At 43.3% G+C, this 12,495-nt stretch overlaps 2 protein-coding genes across 2 annotated transcripts; both read left to right on the top strand.

Moving 5' to 3' along the window:
• The first annotated feature begins 1,784 nt into the window (after positions 1 to 1,784).
• Positions 1,785 to 4,688, top strand: LOC135641797 (receptor-like protein 15). The gene has a single exon (XM_065157520.1). The coding sequence runs from the start codon at positions 1,796 to 1,798 to the stop codon at positions 4,598 to 4,600; it is 2,805 nt and encodes a 934-aa protein (XP_065013592.1). The 5' UTR covers positions 1,785 to 1,795; the 3' UTR covers positions 4,601 to 4,688.
• Positions 4,689 to 5,558: 870 nt separating this feature from the next.
• On the top strand, positions 5,559 to 8,739 carry LOC135640145 (receptor-like protein EIX2). The gene has a single exon (XM_065154312.1). The coding sequence runs from the start codon at positions 5,684 to 5,686 to the stop codon at positions 8,636 to 8,638; it is 2,955 nt and encodes a 984-aa protein (XP_065010384.1). The 5' UTR covers positions 5,559 to 5,683; the 3' UTR covers positions 8,639 to 8,739.
• The last annotated feature ends 3,756 nt before the right edge of the window (positions 8,740 to 12,495 follow it).

The following is a 12,495-nucleotide window of genomic DNA, read 5'->3' as shown; positions in this document are numbered from 1 at the left end:
GAAAAAAAATGGAGGATTTGATATTCTTGAATGGTTGATGAAATGTATGACGAAGCTTATGTAAGGATCTCTGTGCCCTTCGCCAACTTGAGTGCAGTGGAGTAACGCTTCACCACGCGGCAAAGCTGATCCATACATCTTCATAAATCATTCATGGAAGACAAAGTTGTCAAAAGGTGAAGGCCGGCCGGGGAAGCAGATGTAATGATGTTACCGTCGATGAGGAACGAGAATGACTGGGAGAAGATCCACTAATTGTCATGGATTACAGCCCACCATCAATGAGGGCGCGGTGGAAACGGAAAAGGAATGCTCGGTGTGTTTGCGAGACTTGGGTATGCGACTTCCTATTGCCTATTCGTTTTCGTTACGTTTTCGCTAGTTCTTTCTCTGCTCTCCTTTCCTCGAAAGTAAAGCAGGGAAGAAAGCAGCATTAATTATTGTTGTTTGAGTGCGGTGTTAGGCCGGACGTGGAAATGGAATCCCACTTTAGAGTATCGTGCTTGTGAAGGTGGGAGACTCGGTGAAGTCAATGGTCGGGTCATTTCGTGACTCCATCGGTCAAGCCATTGTGCACGTCAAATCTTTGTGGTGAACCTGTGGACCTACGGTCGTTGAGATTGATATCGATTTGAGAATCTGACATACACTCGGATATTTGATTTGGAATATGGAGCATGTTTGTTATCATTCTTTTCAACAAAAAATAAAAAAATGGAGGATTTGATATTCTTGAATGGTTGATGAAACGCATGAAGAAGCTTATGGAAGGATCTCTGTGCCGTTCACCAGCTTGTGCACAGTTGAGTGACGCTTCCCCACTTGGTAAAGCTGATCCATACATCTTCATAAATCAAACATAGAAGACAAAGTTGTCGAAAGGTGAAGGCTGGCCGGCGAAGCAGATGTAATGATGTTACCGTCGATGAGTGCGAGAATGACTGGGAGAAGATCCACTAATTGTCTTGGAGAAGACAGCCTTCCCTTCCCACAACCAACGAGGGCGAGGTGGAAACGGAAAAGGAAAGCTCGGTGTGTTTGCGAGACTTGGGTTACGCGACTTCCTATTGCCCTTTCGTTTCCGTCACGTTTTCGCTTGTTCTCTTCTCCCCTCTCCTTTCCTCGAAAGTAAAGAAGGGAAGAAAGCAGCATTCATTATTGTTGTCTGAGGGCGGTGTTAGGCCGGACGTGGAAATGGAATCCCACTTTAGAGCATCGTGCTTGCGAACGCGGGAGACTCGGTGAAGTCAATGGTCGGGTCATTTCGTGACTCGATCGGTCAAGCCATTGTCCAAGTCATTTACATTCATACGATGCATATGAACAGCTTCCACTCTCACATGCTAATCATAACTGTATCATTTTTTAAAATTTTATAGATATTTCATATAATAAGAATAAATAATAGATCTTTTTTTGCTTTGATATCATCTTTAAACTATAACTTATGGTCATTCTATAAGATTATTAACGATGATATCGACATTTTTTTCATCCTGATTTAGAAAACAATAATCCCTCGAATATTAAATAATAAAATAATATCAATCTGTATTTTCTTAATATCAAGATTAATTTTTAACCAATTTATTCTCTTGATGACAGACTGCCACCTACACGATGAGATGGGCGAAAGAACCCACACGTCAAGTTTTTTATCTATCTATCGCTACCAGTGCATCAATCTTCACGTTTCACAGGAGTCTACGATGGGTTGTGGATGGGAGGGCCATCACGCCCCCACACCCATTCTATATATTCATGTCCTCCACCGCCTACCATCTCTCAGTACACTATGCACTCACCAAATAGCATCATGACCTCTTGCAGCAGAAGCACACACCCTGTGCCACGGCACTACTATTTCGGGCTTTGGCTTACGAGCATTCTATTGGTCACGGCGGCAACAACGCCGACGACGAAGGGGTGCGTAGAGGGCGAGAGGGACGCCCTCCTCGACTTCAAAACCGGCATCCTCAAGGATCCTTCCAGCCGTTTGTCATCATGGCGAGGCCGAGTAGACTGCTGCAGATGGAGCGGGGTGGTCTGTGACAACAGAACCGGCCATGTCGTGGAGCTCAACCTCCAGAATTGCTACCCTGATAACGATGAGATGTCTATCGGAGGTGAGATCAGACCATCCTTGCTCCTGCTAACTCATTTGGAGCGTCTCAACCTCAGCCACAATGACTTATCGACCGATGGCCTGCACTGGCTCTCGCGTCTCACTTCCTTGAGATACCTCGACATGAGCTTTGTGAACCTTTCCATGGCCTCCCACGATTGGCTTCAAGCAGTGAACATGTTGTCCTCACTAGAGGAGCTACATTTATCAGACTGTGGCCTCACCGACCTCCCCTCTTCTCTTTCCCATGTCAACCTCACAGCACTGGCCACTCTGGACATCAGTGACAATCTCTTCAACTCCACCATCCCCAACTGGCTATGGAAACTCCACAGACTCTCTTATCTTGATCTCAGTTTTTCTATGTTTCATGGTGCCATACCCGCTGGGATTGGAAATTTGGCCGATCTAAGAGAACTTCATCTTAGTGATAATTCACTTTCAGGTCCCATACCCACTGAGATTGGAAATTTGAATAGTCTAGAACTTATCAATCTCACGAATAATTTACTCTCTGGATCGTTACCTACTGAGATCGGCAAGCTTTCCAACCTCAATATTCTTTCTCTCTCTAGTAATTCCCTAGAGGGCACCATGTCTGAACTCCATTTCGCTAACTTAACCAAACTAAGTGAGCTTGATGTATCCGAAAACTCCCTAGTCATCTCAGTAGGCTATGATTGGATTCCTCCTTTTCAACTCCAATCCATTCGACTGAAGTCTTGTAAGTTGGGGCCTGCATTTCCAAGATGGCTCCGTTCACAAAACTCCATTAAGGATTTGGATATGTCGAACACAAGCATTGAGGACGTCTTGCCTGATTGGTTTTGGAACATTTCCGCTTTTTCTATAAATCTCTCCCAAAATCAGATTAATGGTACTTTGCCAACTTTCTCGGAGCAAATGACAAACCTAGCCACTCTGAAACTAAGTATGAATTTGCTTGAAGGCCCTATTCCTCGTTTGCCACCTTCCTTGAGTTATTTGTATTTGTATAGTAATTCTTTTTCGGGATCGTTGTCATCAATTTCTCTCCCACTAGAATTGGAACTGTTGGATCTCTCACATAACCATATAAATGGGAGCATACCATCATTTATCTGCAACTTGAGACAACTTCGTATCCTCGATCTATCCAGCAACCAAATATCAGGTGAAATCCCTTGGTGTTGGCAAGAGACAAACTTCCTTTTCTATATTAATCTAGCGGATAACAAGCTCTCGGGAGAAATTCCTAGCTCTATTGAAAAGTTGACTCATCTTCGATCTTTGCACTTAAACAATAATAGTCTACATGGGCATCTTCCTTTGTCATTGAAACATTGCAGTGGACTAGTTTTTCTTGATCTTGGCGACAATAAATTCTCAGGTAGCATACCTAGGTGGATTGCACAAAATTTTCAAAAACTAGAGGTACTCCGACTATGCTCAAATATGTTTTCTGGTAACATTCCTACAGAGCTTGGACAACTTCATCATCTACATATTATCGACCTTGCTAATAATAATTTATCAGGGCTAATTCCACGCTCCTTTGGCAATTTAAATGTAACAAAAACTTATATGCAACGAAAATTGACTAGTCTACGCCAATGTATACCTTATGTTGCATTGAGTCGCCCTGTGGGTCGCTTTGTGAGTCACCCTACGGGTCGCTTTCCGAGTTGCCCTGCGGGTCGCTTTGTGAGTCACCCTACGGGTCGCTTTCCGAGTTGCCCTGCGGGTCGCTTTGCGAGTCACCCTACGGGTCGCTTTGCGAGTTGCCCTGCGGATTGCTTTGCGGGTCGCTTTGCCGGTCGTCTTGCTTTGCCATTTTTTGATGGTACTTATGATGATAGCATCATTCTAACTATAAAGGGAAAAAGTCTCATCTTTTCGATTATTGTTTACCTTGTCAATATTATAGACTTTTCAAATAATAATTTGATCGGAGAAATCCCAATAGAAATTGGGTCTCTTTCGGCACTCCAAACTTTAAATCTATCAAGAAATAATTTTGTCGGCCAAATACCAGCGACAATTGGTGCCATGAAGTCATTGGAAACTCTAGACCTTTCATTTAATAAGTTTTATGGAGGCATTCCTCGAAGCTTGTCAGACATGTATTCTCTGAATCACTTGAATCTGTCTTACAACAATCTATCAGGAGTTATTCCTTCGGGAAATCAACTACAAACACTCAATGACTCATCCATTTATATTGGCAATGCATATCTATGTGGAGCTCCCCTCATCAAGAGTTGTTACGATCTTAAAAGTAACAATGTGACAAAAGAAGACAACAAAGACGAATCCTTTACGCCATCATATTATTTGAGTATCATACTCGGATATTTGGTTGGATTATGGAGCGTATTTATCATTATGCTGTTCAAGAAAAATTGGAGGGTTTTCTATTTTCAGATGTTTGATAAAATATATGATAGAGCTTATGTTGTCATCAAAATAAGAATTAATAGATTAACAACTGATTGAGGGTGAGGACGCCATCAAAAGTCATTGTAATAGGAGTATCTTGTGTGTTGTATCCATAATAAGTTTGAATCTTGCAAGATTGAGATCATGTAATTGTTTCTTTTCAATATTTCTCTCTCTTCTTTTTTGTTTCATGTTTTTGTGTATTGTGACGATGGAAACATAATTGTTGAATGTAATAATGTTGTTGTGAAGAATGTATTGAATTTTTATAAAATAATATTTTTATAATATTATGTTATATATTTTATATTTTTAATATGTTACAGTATATTATATTATTTTTAAATTAATATTAAATCTCGATCCACCGATTCAATCATGAATCCGATGACCTGAGACTTGGCCAACACCTATGCTGACGATAACGCCATAAAAATCCCACGGTATTATGCGCTTAACGTAAACAGTCATGGTTTCACGTCATGTGCTTATGGAAAAGGAAGACTGACCGAGTCAACGTTGGGGCATTTCCGTAGCAGTCTCACACGTCCCGTCCATCAAAAAGTAGGAGATGAAGAAAGGATGGAGAAGTCACTTCGAGTCCGATCGCAGCAGCCGTGGAAGCTTCTTCGAAGGCAGGGCGGTGGGGGACTCGAACCGCTTGGCGACCGGAGTCAACTTCGACAAGGATCGGTGAGTCTATATGGCATTCCACGATTGGGAGGACCATTGTGGACTCTCGTCCTCCCCTGCAGGATTCCTTGCACACGCTATGCCCGTTCTTTAGAGTTAGGAAGAGACTCGACTGCTGAAGCCATTTTAGCCTTCGGAGCTTTTTTGACCTCAACTCCGTGTGCGTCCTTCTTGGCAGCTGCGCTTCCATGATCATTAGCTTAGGAGTCCAAGTTGGACGAAAGGACGAAAAAGATTAGCACTCACGTTATAATATTTATCCTGTTTCACTACTTTGATCACATGGGATGCCGGGTGGAGACGAAGGGACCTGTCATTCACAAGAGGATCCATTGGCAATCGCGGAGAGCAATGGTTCAACCTACCGCATTCTATATATTATATTCATAGATACATGTTCTCCGCTGTGCCGCCTGCAGCCAACTGGTCATTCGTTCACCAAAGAGCATGGGCGACACGAGAAGCCCATCCCATTCGTCGCTGAGCTGCTCTTGCCTAATGAGCGTTCTGTTCTTGACGCTTGTGACGACGACGAGGGGGTGCATGGAGGCGGAGAGGGACGCCCTCCTCGCCTTCAAAGCCGGCATCCTCGACCCATCCCGCCGCTTGTCCTCGTGGCGTCGCCCAGTGGACTGCTGCAGATGGAGCGGCGTGGTGTGCGACAACACCACGGGCCACGTCGTGCAGCTCAACCTCCAGAATGCGGAGGCTTACTACGACAATTCGACGGTGTTGGGGGGTGAGATCGGTCCATCTTTGCTTTCTCTAACTCATTTGCGTCGCTTGAATCTCACTCAGAACGACTTCGGCGGCGCCCGAATCCCCAAGTTCTTGGGTTCTTTTGGGAGACTCAGATATCTGGATCTCTCTTTTTCCAATTTCGGCGGAGCCATTCCTCCCCAGCTGGGTAACCTGTCAACCCTCCGCTATCTGAGCCTGTCCTCGTACAACTTGAGGATCGACGCGGGGGACGACCTACAGTGGCTCTCGCGTCTATCTTCTCTAACATTCCTCCAAATGAACTTTGTGAACCTCAGCACGGCCTCTCCCGATTGGCTACGAGCCGTGAACCAGCTGCCCTCCCTGCAACAACTCTATCTGTCAGGCTGTGGTCTCACTGCCCTCCCCGACTCTCTTTCCCGCGTCAACCTCACGGCCCTCACCACCCTCGATCTCCGTGGCAACTTCTTCAACTCCACCTTTCCCAGCTGGCTTTTTGAACTCCGTAGCCTCTCCTATCTCGCGATCAGCAATTCTGAATTGTATGGCACCGTACCTGCCGGGTTTGGGAACTTGACTCGTCTCGCGCAGCTCGACCTTAGCGGCAACTCGCTTTCCGGTTCCATACCTGTCGATCTCTGGAGTTTGGATAGTCTAACCACACTTGATCTCAGCCACAATTCATTTACGAGTCCCCTTCTACCTCAAATCGGGAACACGACAAGTCTGTCGCAGCTAAACCTCGTTCAGTGCTTCCTCGTTGGTTCCATCCCTGCCGAGATTGGGCGCTTGACCAGTCTTACGGAATTACGCCTCAGCGGCAATTCACTTTCGGGTCGAATCCCCGCCGAGATTGGGAATCTGTCCAGCGTAACGCAGCTCGACTTGGGTCATAATTCACTCTCCGGACTGATACCGGTTGAGATCGGCAAGCTTTCCAACCTATCCGCCCTCGATCTCTCCGATAACTCCCTGGAGGGCACCATGTCCGAACTCCATTTCGTGAACCTAACCGAGTTGGTCGTCCTGTACGCGTACGCCAACCCTTTGACCATCCGATTCGACCACGACTGGGTGCCCCCTTTTCAACTTCAATCCATCAAAGTTGATACCTGTGACTTGGGTCCCGCGTTTCCCAGGTGGCTCCGGTCTCAGGAATTCCTCACTGATATTGATCTGTCCAACACAAGCATCGAAGACACACTGCCTGATTGGTTTTGGAATTCTTCTTCTTCCACCATTATGGACATAAATCTGTCCCACAATAAGATCGGTGGAGTTTTGCCGGCATCCTTGGAGAGTATGGCCACCTTGATGCTCTTGAATTTGAGCTCCAATCTCTTTCGAGGTCGCATTCCTGTTTGGCCACCAAACCTACAAGCGCTGGACTTGTCCAGCAATTCTTTGTCGGGATCGCTACCCTCGACCATCTCATCACAGTTGGGCTACCTGTTCCTCTCCCACAACTATCTTCATGGAAGCATACCGTCGTCCTACGTCTGCGACCTGCAGCAACTTTATGCCCTTGATCTATCCAACAATCAAATATCAGGAGAAATCCCGCGTTGTCGGCCGGAGGGATCACAACTTTTGTTTGTCAATCTGGCGAACAACAAGCTACGAGGAAAGATTCCTGACTCCATCGGAAACTTGGGCAACCTTCAGTTCCTTCACTTAAACAACAACAGCCTCTTCGGACGTATTCCTTCGTCGCTGACAAATTGCAGTCGGCTGGCTGTCATTGATCTCGGCAACAACAAATTCTCGGGAAGTATTCCAGCGTGGATCGGACAAAGTTTACGGAATCTGCAAGTACTCCTACTGCGCTCAAATATGTTTTCGGGCCATATTCCTCTGCAACTTGGACGATCTAGTAATCTTCAAATCATCGATCTCTCCAACAACAGACTATCGGGATCGGTACCGCACTCTTTCGGCAACTTCAGCGCGATGATCTCCGCGTCGAAGTCGATGGCTTCTACGGTTTCGAACATTATGAATTTTGCGTTATCCTCTTTCGTGGCAAGCGAGAGTATATCTCTGGTTACCAAGGGCGATGAGTTCAGCTTCTCCACCATTCTCCGATTTGTGAAGAGCATAGATCTTTCGAACAATGATCTGAGCGGAGTGATTCCTCCGGAAATCGGTTCTCTTTTTGCGCTTCAAACATTGAATTTGTCGAGAAATAGTTTTGAAGGCATGATTCCGAAAACAATGGGCGATATGAAGTCATTGGAAACTCTGGACCTATCATTCAATAAGTTATCCGGAGTCATTCCTCAAAGCTTTTCGGCGCTGAATTCTCTGAGCCACTTGAATCTGTCTTACAACAATCTATCGGGAGCGATTCCATCAGGGAATCAACTTCAGACGCTGGATGATGCATCCATTTATATCGGAAATGTCCATCTCTGTGGTCCTCCGGTGACCAAGAGTTGCTCCGCCGATCCCAACGTCGATTCGACGGAAGAGGAGTACAAACAAGGATCTCATGTTCTGTTATTTTACTTCGGTACCGGGCTCGGATATTTGGTCGGCTTATGGAGTGTGTTCGTGGTCATGCTGTTCAAGAAAGATTGGAGGCTCTTCTATTTTGCAACGGTGGACAAGATGTATGACAAAGCTTACGTGGCAATCAAGATAAGAATGCGAAATTGGCATGACGCAGCTGGTCGAATGTGATGCAAGTTTCTTTCGTGTTATAAGTGTGATCCACTTCATCTGTCAAAAAGGATCCCGTTTCGAAGATTATGAAATGTTAATCTCAAACTCTGTTTCTGTTCCGATGTAGGAGGCATCAAGAACAACTCGTCTGGTTTGGGAATCCTTCTTCTTCTATCATTGACCGCACAGATCTCTCTCGCATAAACAGGCACCATCGGACGACAAAACTGCACTGATTTAACATTGTTATCGGTTATCGCTACGAGAGGTTCCTTAGCCAAGTGATATAAAGATCACCATTCTGCACAGATTCTTTTCATTGTCGTCGGTGATCACATGGTGTTCTTGATGTTTCGCATCGTTGACCGTGATGAGCCATTGTTTTTAGGGTGTATGATCGCTGTCTGTTGTACTACGACGTCCTTGGCGATCCATTGCATGGTTCCTTTGGCATTTTGCAGTGACGATCTCACGGTTTGGATGTGGCTCATCTCCTTTGCCATCACGAAATCAAGATTTACTCCACGTTTCGGAAATCCATCTTCCGATGCACCAAGTCGCATCGACGATTCGTATCGAGGTTTACTCCACAGACTGCAGGCAGAGTGAGCAGCCCAACCTACCATTGCGGTGCTTGCGAGAAAGGTAGCCGCCACGGGAGGGATCTTTGCCGAGTCGTAGAAAAGGGTTCCCACCGAGGCTGAGGCGATGGGTAAAGACAGAGAATGGGCTTATTTCGTGGCCTTTATATAGTCTAAAATTACGTATGAATTCACATCTCTTCCATCTAATTTCCAATTATCTTTTTTACGAATTATTGAAGCAGCAATAGCCAGGAAGATTGCGTGCAATGAACGACGGTCTAACAAGGCTTTGGAGTAGAGCCAGTGTGGAACCCAATCTGAGGGTCATTAAATGGCCACGTCCTTCCAAGAACAGTATCTTAGTTCGCAAATCTCTTTCAAGACCATCGGTCTTTGCTTTCTTGTTACATACGTGCGCAAGAACTAACAAAACCTATTCTTGGTTCTTGCACACTTTTGACCGAGGATCTTCTACTTTCAAGACCCTTTATAATTAGTAATTCTTTTATAATTAGATAAAAAATATATAATATAACTAATTGGATTCTAGTAAAATATATTAGTTAATAGAAAAGAAGTGCACATAAAATATGATTCTTTATGAGATAATCTTGATTAGAGTAAGTCTCTTAATTATTTATTCTAGACCCTCTACTCTTGTTTATAAATAGATAAGACCTCTAGAGACTAAACAAGAAAAAAGAAATTATAGTTGAGGGATCAAAGTCACTCTCAACTCTTCTCTTTAACCATCAATCTTGGATCTAAATCTCGAATGATCAATTTTGATATCAAGGAGATTCAGGTTAATTCTCTTATATAATCTTCTATTTGAGATATTGTTGTTCCTCAAATTAATAAGAACTCTCGCATGATGTTGATGTCGCTACTGATGAACTTATAGAACAATCACAATTGATAGCTTTGAGAATATCTTAAAGAAAAAGGAAGTATACAATTTCTAATGATTACGTGGTATATCTACAAATACAGGAATAAAAAGAGACCCCTTTTTGTTTTCACAAGCCATAAAAAGTAACAATTCTAAAAAATGGTACGATACAATGCACGAAGAGTTAAAATCAATAGTCCAAAATGGTGTTTGGAAACTCATTGAATTGCTTAATAATTATAAAAGAGTTGATTGTAAATGGGTCTTTAAGATAAAACGTGATTCAACGGGCAATATCTAATGATATAAAGTCAGACTTGTGGCCAAAGATTTTTCTAAAAAAAAAAGCATCGACTATAATAAGACTTTTTCTCTATTTTCTAAAAAGGACTCGTTGAGAATCGCTATGGCATTAGTAGCTCATTATGATTTCGAGTTAAATCAGATGAATGTGAAAACAACATTTTTGAATGAGAATTTGGTTGAGAAAATCTATATGGAATAACCTAAATAATTCATCGAAAAGAGAAAAGAAAGTTGGGCTTGTAAACTTAAGAAATCTAATTATTGCCCTAAATAAGCTTCTAGATAATAGTATATAAAGTTTTATAATATCATTACTTCCTTCGGATTTAATGAAAACACTGTTGATCAGTGCATATACTGGTCTTATATGTTAATAATATTGTTAGGAACGAGTCGGCACTAAGAGGGGGGGAGGGGTGGGGGTGAATTAGTGCAACGGTAAAATTACATCGATTTGAAAATATTCATTCAATTAAAATCGATTCTTCGGAAGATAACTTGAGAGTATACAGGAAGAATATAACAGTAAGTAAGGAGGTTTGCAGTAAGGTAAATTACACAAAAGAAAAGCAAACTAGATTTTTATAGTGGTTCGGTCATCGTGACCTACATCTACTCTATCGTTTCCTCTTTCGTCGAGACTACCGGCATCCACTATCGATCTTCTTTCAACGGGCGAAGATCAATTACCCTTTTACACCCCTCTTCTCCTTTTCATAGGTTTAGGAGATAACCTTTACAAGCACTCACTCATCTCTTAAACAGAATTCTAGACTTAGAGTAGAGGAGGGAATTTCTTAAGAGATTGCAATAGCGTTTTCTCACTTTTAAATTCTTTGTTTGTGTATGTGATGAGAGGGGTATTTATAAGCTTCAAGTTGATTCAAACTTCGAGCCTAAAAATATCTCATCCCGAGTTTCTTGGGTACGAGCGGTACCACAGCTTGTGTTGGGTGGTACCACCGCCTAACACCCTACCATTGGGCGGTACCACCATCTGATAGTCTCTCGGAGATTTTGTCTGGGTGGTACCACCACCCAGACCGGTGATACCACCGCCTGACATTGTCTCAGAGACTGTGTCATGATGGTGCCACCTCTTAGGTCATTGTTTGGGCCTTTTATTGGGCTCAACATAATCATTACATGGGACCAACTAGCCCCTAATTGGGTTGGCCAAATTCCAATTCCAATTATATGCTAACTATGAATTCTAAGATATATACTAAGCTAAATAAGTCTGATAAGTCAAGGTTTCTTCCGACGAGCTTCCGATGATATTCCGACAAACTTCCGACGATCTCTCGGTAATGTTCCAGTGGACTCTCGGCAAGCTCCTAGACTTCACGATGATCTTCTTTGCTAGTTTCGACGAGCTTCTTTGGCAAGTTCCTAGACTTCTCAGTTGGTTTCGGCAGAACTTCCGTCGAACGTCCGAACTTCCGACAAACTCTCGAACTCCCAACAAAATCGCTTTCTTGACTCCGGGACTTCATTTTGCTTTATGCCTTGCTATTGTAGTTAATCTTGTGCACATAAAACACACTTCGATCTAGATAATTATTACTAAGCATGAATCATGTTATCCGACATTTCATTAGTCTATCGATGCTTCGTCCGATTCTTCGACGCATCGTCCTCTCTTGCAGAGCCATTGCCCAATCGACCAGTTGACCTCAGCAACTCCGATATCCTTGGCGCAATATCTACTCTTTTTGGCCCGATGCTCGAAACCATGGCTTGAAGTCTTCTGTCGATACGTCGACCGATCCTCCAGCTCGACGTCCAATCTTCTGACATGTTCCACCGGCCCAACATGATTCTTCCTACTTTAATTGTCTCTCCCTGATCGAAGCATCTCGCGCCACTCAAAACGCAGATTAAATCATAAACGCTTATTAATTGGTTTCATCATCAAAATCTAAGATTCAACAGATATTTTACTTGCTAGTAGTGATCTTGGTTTATTGCACAAAACCAAGATATTTCTCAACAATAACTTTAAGATGGTTGATATGAATGAGGCAGCATATATTATTGATATTGAGATATTCAAGGATTGTTCTCAAGGATTATTAGGATTGACTCAAAAA

This window comes from Musa acuminata, chromosome BXJ3-6, assembly GCF_036884655.1.
Source record: "Musa acuminata AAA Group cultivar baxijiao chromosome BXJ3-6, Cavendish_Baxijiao_AAA, whole genome shotgun sequence".
Classification (NCBI taxonomy): Eukaryota; Viridiplantae; Streptophyta; class Magnoliopsida; order Zingiberales; family Musaceae; genus Musa; species Musa acuminata.
This window is presented reverse-complemented; position numbering and strand designations above follow the sequence as displayed.

Coding starts and splice junctions, on each gene's coding strand:
- LOC135641797 (XM_065157520.1), top strand. CDS start 1,796: ATGCACTCACCAAATAGCATCATGACCTCTTGCAGCAGAAGCACACAC.
- LOC135640145 (XM_065154312.1), top strand. CDS start 5,684: ATGGGCGACACGAGAAGCCCATCCCATTCGTCGCTGAGCTGCTCTTGC.